General features: G+C 57.4%; 1 protein-coding gene across 1 annotated transcript in view; it reads left to right on the forward strand.

Annotated features, from left to right (window-relative positions):
- Nucleotides 1–9,635, forward strand: part of ARHGAP35 (Rho GTPase activating protein 35) — a 121,760-nt gene extending 112,125 nt beyond the window's left edge. Inside the window, exons 5-7 of the mRNA XM_086690198.1 lie at nt 251–382; nt 7,343–7,448; nt 8,231–9,635. Of these exons, the coding sequence (XP_086546324.1) occupies nt 251–382; nt 7,343–7,448; nt 8,231–8,588 (596 nt within the window). The 3' untranslated portion in view covers nt 8,589–9,635. The remainder of the gene's footprint in view (nt 1–250; nt 383–7,342; nt 7,449–8,230) is intronic.
- Nucleotides 9,636–23,487: the final 13,852 nt, after the last annotated feature.

Genomic DNA, 23,487 nt, shown 5'->3' on the forward strand with positions numbered 1-23,487 from the left:
TGACCTTGGAAGGAGGCATTGGGTGTCAGCCTCTGTCTGCGAATCTCACAGCTTTTTTTTTTTTTTTTTTTAGCAGGGAATGCCACCTCCTGTTCAGTCTTTGATAATCCTGAGTCCCTGCCCAGGCTCCAGGCCAGCCCTGGGCAGCATCCCAGGGTCTTCGAGGTTTCTCTGCCTTTCTCCAAGCACTGAGTTTTCCTTTTGCTTCTTTCCAGCTTAGACTGACCTCACTCTCCCAACTTCCTTTCAGACCACAACCTGGATTTGGCAGAGAAAGACTTTACAGTGAATACCGTGGCTGGTGCCATGAAGAGCTTTTTCTCAGAGCTGCCAGACCCCCTGGTCCCGTACAACATGCAGATTGATCTGGTGGAGGCACACAGTGAGTATACTGGTAACCCAGCCCGGCTCGTGGGCCCAGGCAGCACTCCAGGCTGTGTTTGTTGAACTAAGGGAGAGGAGCTGAGCATCAGTAGAATGAGTTCTGTGCTCAGGGAACAGACACTCTGGCTCTTAGAGCTGAGGTTGGACGGATATAAGGACAGGGAACTAACTAAGGATGATGCCGTAGGGGCTTGTAGATCAGCCCCCACCCCCACCCCCGCCTTTGTAGACCAGAGATGCTTTTCTAAGCATTCTAGCAAAATCGTTACAGGTTCCCCCAAAACTCCACGACTTACTAGCCTGGTTTTGTAGCAGACTTGGGTCAAATCTGCTCCTATGCTTGTTCAAAGTGTAAGTGTGGTTGACACAATGTTCCCTGACCCTTAGTTTCCCTACAACACTGTCCCCTCTCCTATTTATGAAATATTAGGAGAGACCTCGAGGCAGGGCGGTAAGAGACCTGTTAAAGGGGGCAGATATTTCTTTTCTCCTCTGCTTGCCCATCCCTCTTACAAGGAAGTTAGCATGTAGTCTGGGGCCAGCCCACCTCTGGGGGGAAAGGGATGGTTCCAGTTGCCCTGACCAGATGATCAATGGCCGGGGTGGGTGGCAGGTCAGCACCTCTGGTTTTTTGTTTGTTGTTGTTGTTTTTAATTTTTTTAATGTTTATTTATATTTGAGAGAGAGAGTGAGAGCGAGCAAGCAGGGGAGGGGCAAAGGGAGGGAGACAGAATCCAAAGCAGGCTCCAGGCCCTGAGCACAGAGCCCTACACGGGGCTCCAACTCCCAAGCCATGAGATCATGACTTGAATCGAAGCCGGATGCTTAACCGACTGAGCCGCCGGGTGCCCCAGCACCTCTGGTTTTAATGGCGACCTTTGTGAGCCATCCTGCCCACCCTGCCGGCCGTTTCCACCCTGACCTGCTTCTCTCAGGAGGCATCTGTCCACCGGATTGGGAGCCTTCCCTCCGGGCAGCCTTTCCCGGACTTTGTGTAGTACCGCAGCTTCCCACCTTGTGGCACTTTTTACCTTTTTTAGTCAGAGGCATCCTTCCTGCTGTGCGGCTCTGGTGGGCCGGGACCCCCAGAAGGAGCCATCGCTGCGCAGCTGCAGAAGGGAGTGTCTTGGCCGGTGACCATGGAGGTGGGGAAGAGGAAAAGGAGCCATGTTCCTTGGACCACACAGGACTTTAGTCTCATCTCATCAGTGCCCAACTCAGAAGAGGGAGTTTCAAGCAAGCATGGTTTACTCACAAGGCTGGTGGTGTAGGCAGAAATTTGGAGGCAGTCGCAAATCAGGGTTTTAAGTCTTAGGTCACAGATTCTTAGCGGCTTCAGGAAATGGACGTGCCGACAAAAGTCCACCCCTGAAATGTGAGGGTGCCCAGGTCAGAACCTGGCTGCTGCCAGAACTGCGGGGCCCCTGGGTCACCTTTGCATGGTCTACCTAACTTTCACAACCTGGGTGCCACCTTTGCCTCGCTTTATCCTCATGGTCTCGGTGGATTGAAGTCTCTCACGGCTCCTGATCTTATCCAAGCCCATCACGGATGGGGCAGGAGCGCATGGTTCTGGGGCTGTCGTAGGGTTGCCGGGCCTTCTTTCCCACCTGCTTTCTCTGGATAGGAGTCCGGGTTTCTCCAAGATGAGTTGGGCGGGGACAGGTGCCAGCTTCTGCTCTGATCCTGCTGTCCAAAGACTCCTCCAGCAGGTTCCAGGCTGGCCCAGATGTGAACCACATAGGAAATCTCTGTGTGGATCCAGCTTTCTCTCCACCTAAGCTTGTCTCTTGGCGGAAGTTGGGGAGAAAAGGTGTGGGCTGGTACTCCCCTCCTGGAGCCAGTGGATTCCTGTCAGCATTTGTCTTGACTTGGCGCCATCTAGAGGCTTGTAGAGTCCTGGCACCCGACAGAATCCCATTGTCTCTGCAGGAACTGCTAACATAGCATCTTTTTGTTTTTGGAGGGGTGTGGGGGGGCAGGAGAGGGAGGTGTTATTGATAGAGAATCAGCTGCCCTTCCTACAGCAGCTTCCCTGGTCTCCGCTGCTGGGAAAGGGAGCCCCTTGCTGCAGCAGCCTGGAAAAGGGTGGAGATTTCTGCTTCCTCTTCCCATTGTGTGTTTCCTGTGCCCGAGCTAGTCAGCTGGGGTTCCGTTGTCTTGAACCTGGGGGCAGGAGGGTGGAGAGGATCTCGCTGACATGGCACCTTTCAAGGCCACAGCAGTTGAGTGAAGGTGGGCTGTGTATGTCCTGGGGTGGCTTTAACTGAGCCAGGGGCACCAAGTAGGCAGTACCAGTGTTAGTGTTAAGGGACATTATGAAACGAAGATTCTCAAGCCCAAAAGTAGCTATTCCCAGCCTGGCTGGGTTTCCATGGCAACATCAACTTGACCAGCTCTTCCCACTTAATACTAAGAGCTGTTGTGTCTGTGTGTTCAGGGCTTGAGAATGGTTTCAGATTCCGTCACCACAAATATCAAGGTCACTGTCAAATTGTTTTGTTAGCTCCAGAATTTCACAATATTGAACATTGCTGAAAATGTGTGCACAAATAGAGATTTTTGTGATTATTTACCATTTGTCTTCCTGCCACACTCAAGGTGATGTGTGGGTGATTCAGAAATGAGTGGCAGTAGCATCCGTCACCCACACTGCTGGGGAGTGGCACGCTGGGGCTTGACCTTCCATGCAGAGACGTCGTCCCTGCCCTGCCAGGGTGCATACGTTAGTTACCTGCCAGACAGAATGAAGCCAGCTGAGCTGGAAGGGTAGAAAATGCAGGGTGGAGGGCTTCGTGGAAGAGATGGCACCTGAGCTGTGGCTTCAGGGAGGACCAGGATTTCAGGAGGCAGAGAAAAGGGCTTTGGGTTCCCTGTTCATCTCACCTCATCCTGGCCTTCGCCAAATATTATCATTCGTTCTTGCCCCACGTCTTCCCCTCGTCCTCTTATGACACCGCCAGCCTCACCACCACCTATTTAGAGTCCCTCCGGTCCAGCCAGTCCTGTCCTAGGTCCTTCATTGCCAGAGGGACGTAAAGCTAGCCCTGTCTTGGTCCAGAAGTTCTGAGCCTAAGGACCTTTGGTTCCGGGGCCTCATTAGCCCTGTAACTACTTGTAATGCTCCATATGTGCAGTTCAGTGTACAGAGAAGACCAGCAGCTTCCATCAGATTGTCAAAGGGATGTGGGACCCAAGTGGTTCAGGGCGCTGGCTCCCATCTTACCATTCCCACTGGGAGACGGGGTGCCTTACAGCTAGAGGTGGTAAACATCCTGGGATCGTGCCTCCTCTTGTCTGTCGAGATAGCTGCTTAAGGTCACAGGGGTGTTCCTCACTCACATCCTGGCACGTACCAGGCCCTGTGTGGGACAGGGACAAATGGCAGTAGACAGAGGAGTGTGTAGTCCCTGCCTCGGTCTGGCGGGGTAGGAGGCATGGAACAGGTTACTGCAGGGTCACGCCTCCCAGAGAGAGATACCCGGAATCTTCCATTCCAAGCCCGGCGGAGTGAAATCTTGGCCTTGGACTCGTTTTGTACCTGAGGGAAAGGTAGAGGGTGCATGTTGTACGTGCTTGCATGCTTCACTGAGAGGGTGCTGTGACCTTGAGCCACTTTTTTCCTCTTCTGGTGGTGCAGGTGTGCGAGATGGTCGAAGGCCATCAGATTTTCCTCCAGGCACTGTGTGGGGCGGCAGCAGGTCCAAGCCTAGAGCCTGTCTGATGGCCTGGGGTGACGTGGGCAGCAGGGCGGCACGGCCAGGGCAGGGGCTGTGTGTGGGATCGAGATCCCTGACAGCAATTTGTGTGACCTTGGGCCTGTATTCTTACTTCTCTGAGCCTTAGTTTCTCTGTATACTGTGAGGGGTGTGGCGAGCTGACCTCTAGGCTGTGGCCTCTGGCTGTCCCCTTCCCTTCCTCCCGAGTTCTTAGGGTATGTGTTAGTTCTAAATTGGTTCTAAATTGCCTGGTCTGTGTAAAGATTTTGCCTTGGTTCAGCTGGCCTGAAAATGCCTCTTCTGAACCCGTCTTGCCATCTCCGTCAGCTGAGACCTCGTTTCACAAGTATGACATGTTAGCTGGGGGGGGGGGGTCCTTGCCCTATAGAGGGCCCCTCACCACCCGAGTCGTCCTTCAAAGAGGATCTGAAGCCGGAGAGCGCTGCGGCCTGGCAGAAGGCAGGGGACCCGCAGCAGATGTGGGGGACCGGGAGACGGAGCCTGTGCCCGGCCGCCCTCCCCCCACCGGTCTTACGTCCTTGGCGCTGCCTCTTGGCGTCGCCCCAGCCAGCGTGTAGGGTGAGCCTAGTGCGGCGAGGGCTGCACAGACAGCGGCTCCGAAGCTGCCCCGCTAGCACTCTGGCCTGTGCAGAGCAAGAAATCACTGGCGTCCCGAGCACCGGGAAGAAGGTTCGCTTGCTTGAGGGGGGAGGTGAGCGAGATGAGGTCAGAAGGTGGTCAGCAAGACGGGCCGTGTTTTTCGTGAGACAGACAACAGAGGGCCGGGCCCTGCACCGAGAGGCTTTCTGTTGTCTCCTTGACTTCCTTGCTCCTCCTGCCAAACCCTGTGCTTCCCAGCTCTCGTGAGCACCTGCACCCTGAAGCTGGCTGGAGAAAGAGAGGGGAGGCATGAGTAGGGGGGACCATCTGGGTCTTCGTTGGGCCCCGTGCTGCCGCACCACGTGGCATTCCTGAGAAAGGGGCGTGAGTTACTATCGAGGCAGCCCGGTACCCCCACCTCCGCCTCCCCCTCCCCCTCCTCCCAAGGAAGACCAAGGGAGCCAGCATCCCTGTGGCACCATGGATGGGAAGGAGAAGACCGGCACCTGTCACTCCAGCCCCGCTTCCCGCCTCTAGTCAGGATGGCAGAGACCCGCTTTCGGGTGAAGGCGCCCTAGGGGTCAGGTGCCTGATGAAAACACACAGCTGCGTTTGTGCCGCACCAGCGCCCAGGAGACATCTGGGCCGGGCTTGCATCTGTAAGGGGGTGCGATCACTTTTTCACGAGGTGAGATTCTGAGCCCTGCCCGTGCTTCTCGGGTATCAGGATGATCGCGCATCCTCCCTAGAGCAGTGTACTATTTTTAAGTAAACTTTTTACTGAAGTTTAACAGTAAAAAGTATTTGAAATTCAAGGCCGGAGACAAAGCGTGCTCTCAAGGTGGAACCCTTAAAATAAATCTTAGGCGCAGAGCAGTGAAGGTGATAATGACCCCACCCAGTTCACTCCCTTGGCTTTTCAGTCATTTTCTAACAGACAGACACTATCAAAACACTGTTGTTATCAAGTCCCAGTCTTGAGTCCTAAAACTCCCCAGTTTCATGACCGTGAGCCTACCGGCAAAAGCTCTGGGTCGCTCTGGCCCTGCCTGTCTCTGTGGCCTCCCTTCCCGCTGCTTCCTGACATTCGGACCACCTCCAGATGCTTACTGTGTGTGTGCTGTTCCTTTCACAGTATGGCATCACCATCCCCAGCCCCTTTTACAGACAAGGGCCTGACACTCACATGTGTCACTCACCCAAGATCCCACAGCTGGCGAGTGTCAGGGACAGAATTTGTACCCAAGACCGTGTGGGTTGGGTTTGGCTCTGTCCCACCGCACGGCCCTGGCCCCCTGCCCCTTGCCACCCTCCCCCCCCCCCCCCCCCCCCACCGTTCATGCACCACCTGTCCTTCCTCGCCCAGCTCGAGCCAGGCTCCTCCTGCGCTTCCCCAAACCGTGACCCTCTAGGGGCAATGCCTACCGCAGAGGTTCTTAACTTGGAGGCCACAGGCTTCCTAAGGAATGTGATGGGTTTGGGCGAGTCCGTGAACTCCAGAGGTCGTAGACGGGGTTGTACACGGCCTATCTCGGGAGAGGTTCTGGAACGCACATCCAGCCCAAAGGAGTCTGTGCCCCCAAACCAGTCGGGAACCATCGTATTTTTTTAGCGATCCCCCCATTCATCCACCCCCATAACCGTAAGTGTGGGATAGCTGTTATCTCTTCCTGGGCCCTACTCTAGTTTTTCTGAGTGCTAGAGATCACCTTCAGTTCTAAGAAGTAGCCACAGGGGGATCTTTCCATGCTCGGAGAAATCTGTCTAGGCTGCCTCTCCTAGCCAAGATAAGCCAGGCGTATTCAGGGAAGGGAGCTGGGATCCCAGGGAACACGATATCCACAGCCAGTCAGTGATGTTTGAGTCCCAGCTCTGTAACCTCTCTGGGTATGAGATTCCTTATCCCTCAATAGGGCGACAAGCCCCTTCCTCGTAGGACAGCAAAGACTTGCTGAACCAGGCCTGGTGTGGATAAGCCCTTACTCGAGTTAGCTTGTTTTCACACTCCCACTACATTAGGATTCCATGATGGGCGAAGTGTGGGTGGTGGTGGGGGAAGGGGGTGCATAGGCCCTTTGATGAACTGCATGAGAATTCCCCCACTGTTTCCATCGGCTCCTCCAATAGGGGGATGTGTAGAGGGTCCTTGTGTCTCTAGGGAAAGGACAGAGCCCTGGTCTTGTGACAGACTCCCTCCCTAGACAGTCTGTGGGCGTGGGTGGGTGGCAGTGCTCACCCGTCTGCTCAGGAAGCACGCGGGCTTTCTGCACCGGGATTCCTGTCTCCGGGGGCAACCGGATGAGCGAAGAATGGTGTTCTGTATGGGGAGTCTGTGTGGATCGTTGAGTCTCGGGTGGTGGGGGGGCCAGGAAGCCCCGGGCGCACAGTGCTCCCCTTCAGCAGGGGCCTGGGACCCCGAGGTGGGCCCGGTTGCTGGGTCGGTGCCACCGCCAGGTGTGCCCGCTGTGGGCACTGATTTACGGGGGGAAGAGTGGGGCTGACCTGGTGTAAGAGCCCTGGGCCACCCCTAGGCGGCCCCCGGCCCACCAGTCTCACCACCCGCCCAGGACTGCCATCTCTCGAGCCCGTAACACCCACCAGCTGTGGCCATGGAAGTCTTTGGTTTTCTCTTTCCTCAGAAATCAATGACCGGGAGCAGAAGTTGCATGCCCTTAAGGAAGTACTCAAGAAATTTCCAAAGGAAAACCACGAAGTCTTCAAATACGTCATCTCTCACCTGAACAAGTATGTGGCCGGGCTTGCCCTCGGGTCTTCCCTCCACCTGAAATCGCTAGTCAGGGGCCGGGCCGGTGAGCAGCAGCGTGACGCAGAGCAAGGCCCTGTCCTCAGCCTGGCAGTGATAGGGCTGCCGTCTCCCTCCTCAGTAGGCCACGTCTGGCTCACCAGGGGCATCCTGGGGTCTCGACTCCTCCTCCCATGTCCGTCCTGCTTCTGTCTGAGAGGCCCGTGTGGCCTCGGGCATGCCCAGGGTCCTCCGCGGTATGTGACAGAACACTGCCAAGGTACGTGTGCTGTGAAGAAGCTCGAACCCGTCGAGTACGTGCAGGAGTGTGGGCAGGAAGCCTGTAACTGTTTCCCGGATTTATGTACAGACAGAGCAGGTTGGTTTTCCAGGCAAACCTGTTCTTCTCTCGCCAGAGTGGTGTTTGATGGGGTTCCTGCTCCCTCTCGGTGCAGCCAGAGCAGTGTCACACACTTTGAGGCCCGGGCGATTGTCCCTGAGGCAAGACCTCAGAGTCACTCCTCGGGGGCTGGCCCTGTGGCGACACCGAGGCAGAGGACCAGCCCTAGAGGGTCTCCGACCTCGACTTCCAGGCCAGGCCCGGGAGAGCTGTGCTCGGGCCTTTTCTCTGTTCAGGCTGTAGACGGGCAGGCGGGCAGAGCAGTCTGGGGTGTCAGTGACCACGAGCACACATGGGACAGGGCAGGGTCCCTGCTGGCAGAGAGCCTCATCTGGGGCCCCCTGCCCTGTGGAGCCCTGACCGTGAGTTTGGTGTCACCCACAGAGTCAGCCACAACAACAAGGTGAATCTCATGACCAGTGAGAACCTCTCCATCTGCTTCTGGCCCACGTTGATGAGACCCGACTTCAGCACCATGGACGCCCTCACGGCCACGCGGACCTACCAGACAATCATCGAGCTCTTCATCCAGCAGTGCCCCTTCTTCTTCCACAATCGGCCCATCAGTGAGCCTCCCGGTGCCACGCCCAGCTCCCCCTCCGCCGTGGCTTCCACCGTCCCCTTCCTCACCTCCACACCTGTCACGAGTCAGCCGTCACCCCCCCAGTCGCCTCCACCCACGCCCCAGTCTCCCATGCAGGCCCTGCTCCCCTCCCAGCTGCAAGCCGAACACACGCTGTGAGCCACCGAGGCCTGGGGCCAAAGGTGACCTTCTCTCTTCCGCGGGGTGGCATGTGGCCTTGAACAAAACCAGGTCCACTGGGGTAGGAGTGGGGAGAGTGTCCCCTCTCCCCTGTTACCTTCTCAAGACCTCAGCGGTAGCACCAGCCCCAGTCCACACCTTGTGCTGGGCCATCAGGCTCCCCGAGCCCAGCGCTGCAGACCCCGGAGCTGGCCGTAGGCAGCAGCCAGAGGGCGCCCTGCTCTCTGACTTGGACCTTCTTGAGGACTGGACTGGCCAGGCAGTGGCCCCCGTGACCCTCTACACGCTCACTGCTCCCCCAGACCACTTACCCCGCCTGCCCGTGCACAGCGGCCTCAGGGCATCGTTCACCGCTTGGACAGAGCCCCGGCCTCTGCCAGTGGAAGCAGGTTCCGAGATTTGGGCTGCCCCGGGGCGGGGTCATCGGTCCCTGCAGAAAACAATTCCCGTCCGTTTTGTCCACCTCTTTCCACCTTCCGCGTCTGCACTTCCACCCCCGTCAGGGTGGCACCTGTCCGGTGGCCTCCTCGGGAATGCGCGGGCCGCGGCTCTGTCAACCCAAGGTACCGTGCTGAGGGTGTCGCCCCTGCAGGTCAGAACCGGGGGAGGGCGGCTGTGTGCCCGGACCAAGAGCGTGGGACTCCCCTCCACTTGCGCACGCCCCCTCCCTCTTCACAGGATCTGGCCTCCGTTCCCTTTAAAACAAGGGAACGCTGGAAGAAAAATGGAAAACCCCTCCGATAACTCACACACAAAAGAAAAAGGAAGAAAATCCAGACCTCAAGACTGAGCTCTCCTCCCACCTCTCGGAGAGGCAAACGGGGTGCGGGTGGCCCTTGCCTTGGTAAAAGCGAAACAGGGATGCCCAGGGGTGGCTGCCAGGAAAGCTGTTGGGGTCCCACTGATACCCTGTCAGCAGATCCCCTTTTCCCAAGAAGACAGTTTAAGCCCTTGGTGGGAGAGCTTGGGAGACCAGCCTGGACCCTGGTCTGCTTTGAAACACACTACAGTGCTGTGGAAACACTAGTCTGTGCGGGGGTGGGTGGGTGTGTGTGTGTGTGTGTGTGTGTGTGTGTCCGTCCCTGTTAGGGTGCAGCTGGGGGCGCTGGGGGCACCTGGGGCTTGGTTTAGTCCTCCTCATCCCGGGCCACCGACCACCACCAACCCAGTGCTTAGGGCACTTCATGGGAAGTGGGTGCCATACGGGGAAGTGTGGTCCGGGTTCCTGCACAGGGACTGAGGGCCTGGGGGAGCAGAAGTCACAGAAGCAGTCGGAGTCGTGAGGAGGGTGCCGGGCCTGCCCGGCCCTTCCTGGGAAATGGCCTTCTCCTCAGCCTCCATGCCCTTCCCGCCTTCCCACTGGGAACCCTTCGAGTGCCCACCCGTCTCTCCAGTGCAGCGGCCGTGCTAAGGCTGCTACAGATACTGGCTGCCCTCCACTCCTCGTGGCTGGGCCGTGGCCTCTGCAGCGGGGGAGCCTGGCACGAAGGTGCCCCGGGCCCAGGTCGTGGGATTCGGGGCCCTGCGTGCCACACAGCCTCCGGGCCTCTTTGCACTTTAAGAAGCAACGCCTGTGGTGGGTTCCCCGATGCCCTGGGTCCCCTCAGCCGGTGGCCTGACAAAAAGCTGCCTCGGTCTGGCCCCAAAAACTTCCTGTTGGCCGGGGGGGGGGGGGGGCCTGCGCTCGCCGACTGCTCCCTCTGGATAAGCTGGATACCTTACTGTTCAGAGTTCTCGTACGGCAACATAAGGTGCTTGGAAAACACTACCCCGCAAGTTTTACCACCTCTTTTTAACACTAGTCAAAAAGAAACCCAAGGTACACGAATGTTTTACGTAAATGCTGGGTGAGGGCTCTCTTTCCTGGCCGATCTGCACCTGAGGCTTTAGGCCCGGGTTGGCTTGTGGGTGACTGTGGTGGCAGACCCGTGGCTCTGGCTTTCCAGCTCCCTCCGCTCTAAGTCCCGGGCAGGCGAGGAAATGACTCCACAGAATTAATCTCGGCCTTTTTCTAGATCGTGCCCACCTGTCCGCACCCTTCCCCCCCCCCCCCCCACCCCAAGGCAGCCCTTCAAGGTATTGGGTGTGCGTGGCCTGGGACAAAAGTAGCCTGATCCCCACCCACTGCCTGTTTCCTCGGCCGCCCACTTTGTGCTGGTGCACCAGGCCAGGTGCCCCACCCCACCACCTGCCACCTCGGCTGTGCACGGGGGACTCCACAAGCCCCCAAGTTCCCCTCATTCTCGAGACTAACGGATGTGTAGATGGTGACTTTTCTGGGGGGCGGGGGCGGGGGGCGCGCTGGGAGGAGGAATACTTGCTTTGTGCTCTTGCCCTCCCCCTTCCCCAGAGTAGCAGGAGCCGGCCTTCCCCAGGGCAGCCTCTGGGCCAACGGTGCCCCCTGGCAGCCAGCTCAGGGAGCCCTTTCGTGTGCCTGCCCTGTGCCCTGCCGGGGCTTTAAAGGGTGTGGGGGGCGGAGCTGGTGGCCCGTGCCCCACAAGAGCCACAGTGCACAGGAAGTGCCAGGGACCGAGCTTCCAGTTTTCTGCTGCTCCAGACTCCAGACTCGGACTAGGGGGTGTTAGTCTTGTCACTCTGGGTTGGCGTTGCCACTAGTGGTAGTTCTGGGCCCTGGGCTTCCCCCTCCGGTCAGGAGTGAGTGCCCATACCAAATGGGCACGTGGGTAAGACCCAGAAGGGCAAGTCTGGGCCCATGTCAGGCCGTGCTGCTTTAGATGGGTCGCTCCCCACCCCTCCGGTGCATGCGGCGCGGTCAGCTGTGAAGTGTTTTCACAAACGATTCTCGTGTGAGGTGCGCCACGGCTCTGGAACCAAGGGCAGGACGGGCATTAATGAGCCTTGGCCGAAATGGGTGAGCAGGTCAGCAGAGGTATGGGACTTGCTTCCCGCCCGACAGCTAAATAGCAGTTTGCCTGGGAGCGCTCTGCCTGGCCCGCGTCTGACATCCACAAGAATGTGGTGGTGATATTCAGTGGAAATGAACAGCCCTTGGTTGTGAGCAGAAGGCTCCTTCTAGAAGGCTCTGACAACTGAGGAAGGGGTCGCGGCGTGGCTTGCGAATTCGCCCCGAATTCTTGGCTGTGTTGTGTTGGGGATCACACACGGCACATTTGTTCCTGCTCTCTGTTGAGTCGTTCTTCCCGTCGCTTGACGTGCTGGAGTGCTGAGAGATACTCCGTACGGTTTCCTGTGTCTACACCTACCGCCACCCTGCTCTTCCTGCTGCCGGGTGTGATCCTTCCCGCCGAGCGTGTTGGTCTTTGCCAGGTGGGCAGAGGGGGCCGTCCTGGGAACAGCGCGCCTCCGCCCCGGGCCCCTGGTCTCGGGAGGGAGGCCTGGAGGGCGTTCCAGCCTCGGCCCCGAAACTTGAAAACCACACTGGGTAGAAGCCCTCTCCCTCTGTGCCCCCTCCCGCTCCTGCGAGGACAGCCACAACTGCCTTGGGGTTCCCGAGAAAGGAGTGGACGCTGGCTCGCTGCCGCCCGCCGAGGGCTCTGCCCACCGTTGCTTCTCCAAGAGAAGGAAGCCCCAGGGACCTGGGCGGCTTTCTGGGGGCCGGGCTCCACATTCCTGTGCGGTGGGCACGGTGCGCCCTGGGGGCCGGGACAGCGGGCGCTGCACTCGCTCCCGGGCCCTGCCGACTCGGCGGACGGTGGACGAGGAGCCGCCCTCCTGTTGCTTGGCAGGTTCAAGCCACTCGTTTGCGCTTAGGTGAAAGGACCGACCGAGTCGAGTCCGGGACCGCTGGCCCCGGAGAGGGGGCGGCATGGGGAGAGGGCCGCCGGCCCCCGAGTCGGGAGCCGGGAGCCACGTCCGCCTGCCACCCTGGGCCGGCGCCCGCGGCAGTGATGTTCCACTTTCATGTAGTCAAGACAGGGCGTAAGTTATTGTTTGCATAAAAAAGAATCCTGTTCCCTGTGTACATTAAAAAAAAAAAAAAAAAAAAGGCAATGTCTCTGAATTGTATGGGAATAAAACTTGTTTGAAAATTTGGAATAGTGCTGCTGCCAGCTTATTTTTCTGGTACTTGTATTTTCACATGTTAAATGATCTTTATATATGTTGAATTAACAAATATTTTGAGTTTCCTGAGGGAAAAAAAGCATATTAATGGTATTGAAATGTGTTAGTAGTCTGGCCGTGTGCCCAAATTTCTGTTTTGCAGCAAAAGTGGAGAACTGTATGTAAAGAAAGTATAACAATTATTTCTTTGTATTTTAGGGGCTTTAACCAGGACATCATCCTCTAGTTGGTGTTAGGAATGTTTGCTTAATTTCCAGACCCCCTTTTTTTTTTTAAAACACGTTGTGGGTTTTTGAGGCTCCAACCCGATTAGTGCATGGTCAGCCGTCAATCGAGGCTGAAGCATCTCTGACTGAGGTGGTTTTGTTTGGTTTTGTTTTTTAAAATCATGTATTTGCTACAAAGTAATGTATTCGTCTCAATGGGAATGGTGTAAAAACTGAAAAGGCCTTATGTGATATGTATCATAGTTAATAAATCAATCTTGTAAAAAACCAAACCTGAGAGACATGAAGGCGGCCCCTCCTGCCAGGCCCAGAGCACCTGCCCCCCCCTCCCCTGCAGGGCACAAGGGTCCCTGAGCACCTGCCCCCCCCCCCACGCAGGGGACAAGGGTCCCTGAGCACCCCCCTCTCCCCTCCCATAGGGGACGAGGGTCCCAGAGCACCTCCCCCATTCCCCCCCCACAGGGCACAAGAGTCTCTGAGCACCTCCCCCCACACACACAGGGCACAAGGGTCCCAGAGCACCTCCCCCCCTCCCCCTGCAGGGCACAAGGATCCCTGAGCACCCCCCTCTCCCCCCCCCCCCCCCCACAGGGCACAAGGGTCCCAGAGCACCTCCCCCATTCCCCCAGCAGGGCACAAGAGTCCCTGAGCACCTCCCCCCCACACACACAGGGCACAAGGGTCCCAGAGCACCTCCCCCCTCTCCCCCCACCCCCCACAGGGCACAAGGGTCCCTGAGCACCTGCCCCCCCCCCACGCAGGGGACAAGGGTCCCTGAGCACCCCCCTCTCCCCTCCCATAGGGGACAAGGGTCCCAGAGCACCTCCCCCATTCCCCCCCCACAGGGCACAAGAGTCTCTGAGCACCTCCCCCCACACACACAGGGCACAAGGGTCCCAGAGCACCTCCCCCCCTCCCCCTGCAGGGCACAAGGATCCCTGAGCACCCCCCTCTCCCCCCCCCACACAGGGCACAAGGGTCCCAGATTACCTTCCCCCACTCCCCTGCAGGGCACAAGGGTCCCTGAGCACCTTCCCTTCCCCCCCCCATAGGGGACAAGGGTCCCAGAGCACCTCCCCCATTCCCCCCGCAGGGCACAAGAGTCCCTGAGCACCTCCCCCCCACACACACAGGGCACAAGGGTCCCAGAGCACCTCCCCCTCTCCCCCCACCCCCCACAGGGCACAAGGGTCCCTGAGCACCTGCCCCCCCCCCCCACGCAGGGGACAAGGGTCCCTGAGCACCCCCCTCTCCCCTCCCATAGGGGACAAGGGTCCCAGAGCACCTCCCCCCCTCCCCCTGCAGGGCACAAGGATCCCTGAGCACCCCCCTCTCCCCCCCCCCCACACAGGGCACAAGGGTCCCAGATTACCTTCCCCCACTCCCCTGCAGGGCACAAGGGTCCCTGAGCACCTCCCCCTCCCCCCCCCATAGGGGACAAGGGTCCCAGAGCACCTCCCCCATTCCCCCCGCAGGGCACAAGAGTCCCTGAGCACCTCCCCCCCACACACACAGGGCACAAGGGTCCCAGAGCACCTCCCCCCCTCCCCCTGCAGGGCACAAGAGTCCCTGAGCACCCCCCTCTCCCCCCCCCCCCCCACAGGGCACAAGGGTCCCAGATCACCTTCCCCCACTCCCCTGCAGGGCACAAGGGTCCCTGAGCACCTCCCCCTACCCCCCCCCCCCGCAGGGGACAAGGGTCCCTGAGCACCTCCCCCCCACACAGGGCACAGGATCCCTGAGCACCCCCCTCTCCCCCCCCCCACAGGGCACAAGGGTCCCAGATTACCTTCCCCCACTCCCCTGCAGGGCACAAGGGTCCCTGAGCACCTCCCCCTACCCCCCCCCCCCCCGCAGGGGACAAGGGTCCCTGAGCACCTCCCCCCCCACACAGGGCACAAGGGTCCCTGAGCACCTCCCCCTCCCCCCCCCCGCAGGGGACAGGGGTCCCTGAGCACCTCCCCCCCGCCCCACAGGGCACAAGGGTCCCAGAGCACCCCCAGGAGAAGACCTTCTTGCTGGGGGTGCTGCTGGGAGTTGACTTCCTGGGCAGCCCTGGAGTGTTAGCCTCTGTTAACCGCCCACGTTCTGGACAGTGCTCCCCCCACAGGAGCCTCAGTCACCCAGATCTGGCTACTCTGCCCCCTCCCCTTCTAGGCTCCCTAGGTCCACTCGCAGCCATGACCTTCCTGTCCCTACTGCCTCCGTTCCAGCACAGGCCCAAAGTCCAGCTCACCTGGCCTGACGACAACCCCAAGCCCTAAGTGGCCTCCCTGCCCTCAGTTTTGCCCCTTCTAATCCTTCATTCCCCAAAGTTAATCCAGAAGGAGACCTATGCTATGGCGGGAGTGGAAAACAGTCCCCATACGAGCCCCCTCCCCTTCCTGTGCCTGCGGTAGATGTGGCTTGTTGACCACGGCACCCACGGAGCTCGAGCCCAGCAGGCCTTGAGAGGCAGCCGCTGGCCATCAACAGAGCTGGCACTGGAGAGGCCACCTGCTCACACGGGCTTCTGGCCGGGCTGTCACTCAGATGCTGTGACATCCATGCCGGAGCCCCTCGCACTGGATTCAGCCTGCCTCTCCCACACTCCTCCCAGCAGCTCCCCGGCATCAGTCAAAATCACGCACGTCCCCGAATGTCGTGGCTGCTTCCCGCACCCAGGTCTTTGCTTGTTCTGTCCCCTTTGCCTGGAACTCCTTCTGTCCACGTGCCCCCGCACCTCACCTATATCCTCACCTGACCCCTCCAAGCTAGTCGCAGTCTAGAAATGCTTCCCTGACCCTTTCACACAGTGACTCTCCCAACGGCTATTATTTGCCTGCTCTGGGGACTTCTGTAACTCCCCGTAAATGCCTGAGCATTTGTCCTTGTTTAAAACAAAATTCTCTACAGTATACAGTTGGTACTCAATGGTGCGCTGGCATAAACCTGCCTATAGCTCTCCACGCTCAGGTTGTGTGTACCTATATACTTGCACCTCTCAGCTGCCACCCACCCGACTGGAGGGCTTTGGGGAGCAGGGCCTGTGACTCCCCCCCCCACATGTCCTCGCGAGCTGCCATGAACATGGTGATCCCTTTGGAGATGGCAGTGGTCTCAACCTCGCCCTTGACTTGATTCTCCATCTATAAGCCGACCTCTCCCATGTGACTCTCCAGCTCTGCTCCCAGCACTGCACTCACCCACCTGCCCGTGACACGGTACTTGGTGACTCCACTGTGACACACCCACAGCCAAACCCCTGACCCTTTCTCCTAAGCTGTCCATCTCCTACAAGCCAGATACCCTGGAGGCCTCTGCGTGTCCTTCTCCCTTTCCCGTCGACCCGGACCACCTCCACGGTCCGTTGTACCTTCCGCATAGCTGTCCGGTCTGGCCACTTTCCTCCACGTCCCCTGCCACCGTCCTGTTTCAATCTCACCTAGGTGTCTGTCCCGGCCCCTTCCCTGGCCTTCTAACGTCCCATCCCACCCTCTCCCTTCCATCTCCTCAGGCAGCCAGAGGGAGCTTTCCAAAACAGATCTGGCCCTGCTAGTCCTCCCTCAACCCCTTCCAGGGCTCCCCAGATCCCTTAGAGGAGAGCCCCAGCATTTCAGCCTGCCCACCTCTGGGGGGACCTTCCCTTCCCCCTGCATTCCAGCCTTCAGACTCCCAGGGGACCCGCCCCCCCCTCAGGCCGTCTGCACGGCTGCTCCCTCCCGGAACACTGTCCTCCCCTCCTGGCCACCCCTCCTCGCTAACACCCTCCTCCTCAACCACCGACTTGCTCAGCAAAGCCCTCTGCGACCCCAGACCAGGACGGACCCATTTGCTTTCAAGGAAAGACAAGCTCTCGTCTTTAAGAGCATTCTTCTCAGTTTGTTACTCATTCAAATTGTTATTTGCCACTTAACACACTCTTCCTGAGCATCCACTCTGTCTGTGCCAGGCCCCCGAGACACAACTGGGAACGGACATCTAGTGAAACCCACAGTAAACAGGCAAAGAAATGAACGTGTGCCATAATGTCAATCAAGCACAGATAAGGAGCTAAGGATGTGGATTTGGGGCGGCAGGGATGCTTTTGAGGGTGGTCAGGAAGACCTCTTGGAGGAGGTGACGTTGCAGCAGAGCGAGTGAGTGAGGCACTCGCCTCGGGTACAAAAGGGATACAAAGACTCCGGGATCAAGATTAAAAAAAAAAAAAAAAAAAAAAAAATGTACCCAGGCGGTGTCTTTTTTTTTTTTTTAAGTGCAAAAAAAAAAAAATCGGTGTTCACAATTTTAGATAAAACCGGATTGATAACGGTGTTGAACCATACCGAATGAAGCCTGAGGCCAGCGGAGAAATCCTAAGACGGCCTGGCGTCGGCAGGGAAATGGTGGTGGGTAGACAGGAGCGGGGACGGCCAAGTGGAGAGAGAAGGCAGGACCGGACGACTCCAGGGCTGACACTGATTACCCTCCGTGCCACCCCCACCCCCACTACCCTGCGACACCCAGCAGCCGGAGTCTGTTCCCCAAAAAGCACATCCTAGGCGCTCCCGAGCGCCCGCCGGCGAGTGTGGCGATGCTCCCTGCGGCCACCAGGGGTCAGCAGAGCGCCGCCTGCCCAGCCCCGGCCGAGCAGGACCGCGTGGGAAGCCGGGTTGGTGGCGATCTAAGGAAAGGGAGTCGAGGATTACGGGGACCAGTGGGGACCGGGGCGGGGGCGGGTTCTGAGAAATGGGGCTGGCAGAGGCCCAAGAGCAGACTGAGAAGCACGGGGACGAGCTACTGCTCCTGTTGTTTCTTCCACCCACCCATCCATTTCTTCCTTCAGTGGCAGCCAGGCCACACGGGTCTACAAGCTCGTCCCCAGGGCGCTGCCGCGTGGTGAGGCTGGGTTGCATTTGCAGGAGTTCGGGGGAAGGAGAAGAAAGTGGGGACTGGAGAGATCGCTCCATCCCGCCCTCCCCCCCCCCCCATGGGATTACAGAGCACACAGTGGATGTAAATGTTAGCAAGGCGAAGAATCCTAACAAAAGCTAATGGTTTGGGGACACTTACAAGGTATCAGGCCTTGTTTGAGTCTTTTTTTTTTTTTTTTTTTTTACTCTATCAACTCAGTTTTCACACAAACTCCAGGACGTTGTCATTATGCCCATTTTCCAGATGAGGAAACCGAGGCACAAAAGGGCCAAGTGATTTGTCTGACGTCTCAAGCGAGTGAGAGGGAGCCAAGGTTTGAAGAAGCCCGGCCATCTGACTTCCAAATGACCAGGCTGGCTGTCGGCACAGGGCCCAACGCGGGGCTTGATCCCACGGAACTGTGAGATCGTGACCTGAGCAGAAACCAAGAGTCAGACGCTTCACTGACTGAGCCGCCCCGGCATCCCTCCTCCTCTATCTCTTACGAGGACACTGGTCACTGAGGTTAGGGCCCACCCAGACGATCCAGGATGATCTCCCCTCGAGATCCTTAATTTAATTACATCTGCAAAGACCCTTTTGCCAATAAGGTCAAATAAGATCACTTTTGTAAAGTTTCCAGGGTTAGGACGTGGACATATCTTTCTGGGGGGAGGGGGGCCACGACTCAACCCCCCTTCAACTCTTCTCCATATTATTATTATTATTATTGCTGGCGCTGGTATAATTCTTACTACCTTGAAGGGCAGTTCCGTTCGGGGCTGGAACCAAGTGAGAGACCCCGATGTGGAAAAGTCCGCAGAACACAGAAGGCAGTGACAGTGAGGGGTGGGTGCCTAATAATTGCACAAGGCATCTTATTGTGGCCCCCCCCCCCGCTGCCTCCCCAGCGAGTGCGCAGGCTCTTGCCCCTCTGGGGGGGGGTGGGGAATCTGCAGCGTCATGGAGAGAAAAGCCCTTGGACCGGAGGAGGCATCCCCACTGGCCAGTGGCCTTGCCTAGTGTCCCTCAGGGGCAGAGGACGAGCCCAGCGAGCTGCTGACTGTCCCTCTGTGCGCTCTGCTGTGACAAGCCTCCGGCTCTGTTCCATCGAGGTTCGTTTTCTTTCTGCACCTGTGGACAGGTGGCAGGTGGCAGGGTAACCCTCGCCATCCTCTTTGAGATTAGAGTTCCTCCCTGACACCTTGGGTGGCCTGAAGGAGACAACATGGGGCCGGGAGATGGGAGGACAGTCAAGTGTCAAGCTGGGTGATATTTAGATGTGGGGCCATTTATGGAGTTGGTGGGGGGGTGTTTTCTCTCACCCCCAACTTCTTCTTGCTAATAATTGTCAGTACTTGACCAGCCGACGTGACATCGTGTATGCGCGTGCGCCCGCACCCTCTAGTCTGTCCTCTAGCGCTTAGCTCCATCTGACACAGGATTTTCTTGTTTTGTCTGTTGTCCGACACCCCCACTAAGACGGGCGCTCAGGTGACAGGAACCTCTACCTGTCCCTTCCCTGCTGGATCCCTAGAGCGTCTGGTATACCGTCGGTACTCAATAAGTGTTTCTGGCTAGACGGATCAAAAACAAAAGCGTGACAACTCTGGGGCCAAACCGCGCTGCCCAGGTGTCATCCATGGATGACCCCTCGTCATCCATTTAATGGGCTTTATAATATATATATTTTAATATTTGTTCATTTTTGAGAGAGAGCGGGGGGAGGGGGGAGACACAGAATCCCAAGCAGGCTCCAGGCTCCGAGCTGTCAGCACAGAGCCCAACTCGGGGCTCGAACCCACGAACGGTGAGATCATGACCTGAGCCGAAGTCGGACGCTTAACTGACTGAGCCAGCCAGGCGCCCCTAAAATATTTTCACTCTTAGAACTGAACACGACATCATCCTCTCAAGGAGAACATTCCTGGGGTGCTGCACCCCACTAGCACCCCAGGGCCAGGGCAGACATCTCCCCTGATGACCTAGGTCTCCCAATCCTTGGCCTTGGACAAGGCCTGGCTCTAAGGCCCCTCTGGGTACATGTTGGCGCACTGAGGACCCAATGCAGAAGGGAGGCAGATCAGACAGGAAGTAGGACTTCCTGAGAAGTGAAGGGGGGGGGGTCTCCAGAACAAGACGGCCCTGGGGGGTGGAGGGGGGTTTCATCCGCTGCTGGGACGTTGCCCCCTGGCGAGCTCGGACCCAGCACCTGCTCCTCTGGCCGCCCCTGCCCCCCATCTCATTCAGGGCGGCCCTGCCTCCCGGCCTCCCCTGCCCACACCCCTGCGTCCGCGTGGCTCCTCCCCCCTCCCACCGGGTCCCCGGCAGGGCCCCCGCTGTCACCTCCTGTCTGGACTTTTCCAGTCTCTTCCTCAGCTGCCCCCCCGCCCCCCCGGCTTCTGCTGTCGCTCATGACATTTCTTTTCCCGCTCAGCAGCCAAGATGTCTTTAGAAATGAGGAATTCGACCAGGCCCTGCCCCTGCCACCCCCCCCCCCATCACTTCTCATCTCCGTGGAGCCAACACCAAACCCCTCCCCCAAAGCCCCTGCCCATTGACTCCCCCCCACCCGCCCCTTGTGCCTGCCTCCCCCCAGTCCCGCAGGGACCTTCTCTGTCTGGGTCACCGACGTCTCCCAGCCCTTAGCACATACTAGGTACTCCCCCATTTTTTAGGATCCAGCAGTTTGTTCATGTTTGTTCATATGTTCTCATTAAATGCATACGTGGTCCAAAAAAGTAATTAAAATAATCCCGAAGGCTGTACGAGGCAGAATAAATCTCCCCTTGCCGACCAGGTTGCCTGAAAAAAAAAGAACCCATTTCCTGAAATCTCACTAAATCTGGAGACGATCCACTTTTTTTTTTTTTTGGAAGTCCGTCCACACCCAAAGAAAGATGACTTGTTACCTCTTTGCTTATTTATGTATTTATGAGACAGAGGGGGCGCAAGTGTGCCAGGGGCAGAGAGAGAGAGAGAGAGAGCGAGCGAGAAAGGACTCGCCCAAAGCAGAGCCGGGCTCAGGCTCGCCTCACGTGGGGCGCGAACTCACGAACCGTGAGACCATGACCCGAGCGGGAAATCAAGAGTCAGTCGCTTCGCCAACTGAGCCGGCCCGGCGCCCCCCGCTTGACCCTGTTGGAATGGTTTTCAGCTCGCTGGCATTGTGGGACCAGCGCTTCCTATGTCTTATCGTAAATTACATCCTACAAACAAAAGATCCCACGAAACACCTCTGCCTGGTTGTTTGTAGGGATAATAACTAAGCGGTTATCGGGGGCCCACCCCCTGGTCCCCCGACCCTCCCCGGCCAACCACATCCTCTCCCTCTGGAGTCGTTGGAGACTCAACAACCTCATCACGTTCATCCTTCTCTCTCTCTTTCCCTAAGTTTGTGTGTGTATTTCTTTATTTATTTTTATTTTTTTTAATGTTTATTTTTGAGAGAGAGAGAGAGAGAGAGAGAGAGAGTCAGAGCACAAGCCGGGGAGGAGCAGAGAGAGAGGAGGGGGGAGCCACAGATACCAAAGCAGGCTCCAGGCTCCGAGCTGTCAGCACAGAGCCCAACGCGGGGCTCGAACTCACAAGCGGAGAGATCATGACCTGAGCAGAGGTCCGCCGCTTAACCGGCTGAGCCACCCAGGTGCCCCAGAATGAGAATGCTTTTTAAGTTTGTTTATTTATTTTGAGCGGCGGGGAGGGGCAGAGAGAAAGGAAAGAGAATCCCAAGCCCACCCTGTGCTGTCCATGCAGAGTCTGATGCAGGGCTTGAACTCACGAACCACAACACAAGATAGGACCGGAGCCAAAGTCAAGAGTCGGGCGCTCAACCAGCTGAGCCACCCAGGCACCCTGGAAGAATAAGGATGTTTAAGTAGAAGTCACTGGAACACACACACACACACACCCCCCACTCTCAGTGTGCACCAAAATCCTTGTTCCTCTCCTTGATTTCCCCCCCGGTGACAGGGAGCTCACTATCTACCAACGGGACATGTTATTTTTCCCCATTTCTCCCTTCCTCCTCATTCCCCAGGTGCTAACTGCTCCCTGCTCTGCAGGCCCTGGGTGCCGCACCAGCCCTCCTGGATGTCCCCAGACCTTGGTCAAGAGCCCTTGGCGAAAAGCTCAGTTCCCAGCTGGAGGGCCTCCGCCGGCTACACACCCCAGCCCAGATCCTCTCCTTTTTCTTCCCACCCCTGGCTTCGGAGCTGCGGAAGAATGCGGGTAACCACAGGGCAGCCCACCCATTTCACAGACGGGAAACTGAGACCCCTAGTGGTGTGCATACGAGTCTCCCGGCGACTCTGCGAGTAATGTGGAGGTAAAGGATTTGGGGTACCTCCTTAGGAAAGACCAAAGAGCCTTATTTTTGCTTTAGCAGCCACACCAGACCGTAAAACTGAGAATCTTTTTTTTTTTAAAGGCAACATTCATTTTTAAACAGCAGTAATAAATCTATTACAGGTTAACATTAATAACGGTTTTAAAATTTATGTTCCCATACAAAACATGTTAGCGAGAAGACTGTCATTATCTCACACTTTTGCAGAGTTCTGTAAAGGCCGGCATTAACGAAGACAGCCGGACCCTCAAGGCCGCTCCTGCGTGGAGCCTATTGCGATATCACATGCCATGTAGCTTCTGGAAAACTCCACCGGGCACCAGTGCCAGAACGAAGCGAAAAAGGCAGAAAAACATCTCGGTGTGCAAATCTGACCTAGAGAAGGTCTCAGGAGCCAGTCGCCAGGTCACGCTTTGAGAACGTCCGGATGAACTTCTGTAACGCTTTCCGCCACGCTAGGAGGTATGTACTAGATGGAAATTTACCTCGTTTTACAAAGAAAAAAACGGGGGCCCAGAGAGGTGAAGCTCCTTGCCCAGCGTCACACAGCAGTAAGTGGCAGACCTGGGGTTTGAACCTGAGCAATCAGGCCCTTAACCTTGACAAGATCTGTGTGTACGTAATCATAGATCAATTGCATAGCATGAGTGCTCCTCTCAAGACCTGTCATGGCACTTCCCCGGGCCACACAGCCAGGAAGTGGTGACAGTGGTGATCGGGAGATAGGAGCCACTGATCTGGGCTTGAATCCCTACCCTGACGCCCTATCAAGTCTCGCTGGGGAAAAACAGGAAAATATTATTGGCTGAGAGACCAACATAATCAGGCTGTGTGGTCTCTCTCTGCCTCAGTTTCCTGAGCTGTAAAATGGGTTTAGCAATAGAGCCCCGCTCAGAACTTTCCTATGGAGAAAAGAATTAGCAGAACGTAAGTGATCCCTGGCTGTTAATTGGTGATTGTGAACAGGCTGAAAAGTGTTCCCATCAGGGAGGCCTGGCTGGCTCAGTTGGTAAACCATGTGATTCTTGATCGTGTGGTCGTCACCTTGGGCATAAAGCTTACTTTAAAAACACAAACAGGGTTCCCACCAGCTAGTGCACAGGACTGTTCGGAGGTGTGTGCCTCAGTGTCTCCATCTGTCCAACAGAGACAGGCCCATGCTCTCCGTGAGGCCCTGCCTGCCTGGCTCTCCTAAGACTCCATTTGCATTGGTGGCCTTGGGGTCTCCTAGGAGCGGTTAAGCTCCCGGAGCCCCTCATGCCAGGCCACTGAAGAGGCTTGGGAGGGACAGAGGTGGACAGGGCCTGGCTTGGACGCCTGGATCCCGGTTCTCCGTGGGAGGCGCTACAATCCGAGTTCTTATTTATGATCTGATAGGAAGCTCGGA

Source organism: Puma concolor, chromosome E2 (assembly GCF_028749965.1).
Source record: "Puma concolor isolate L17-30 chromosome E2, mPumCon1.1.hap2, whole genome shotgun sequence".
Lineage (NCBI taxonomy): Eukaryota > Metazoa > Chordata > Mammalia > Carnivora > Felidae > Puma > Puma concolor.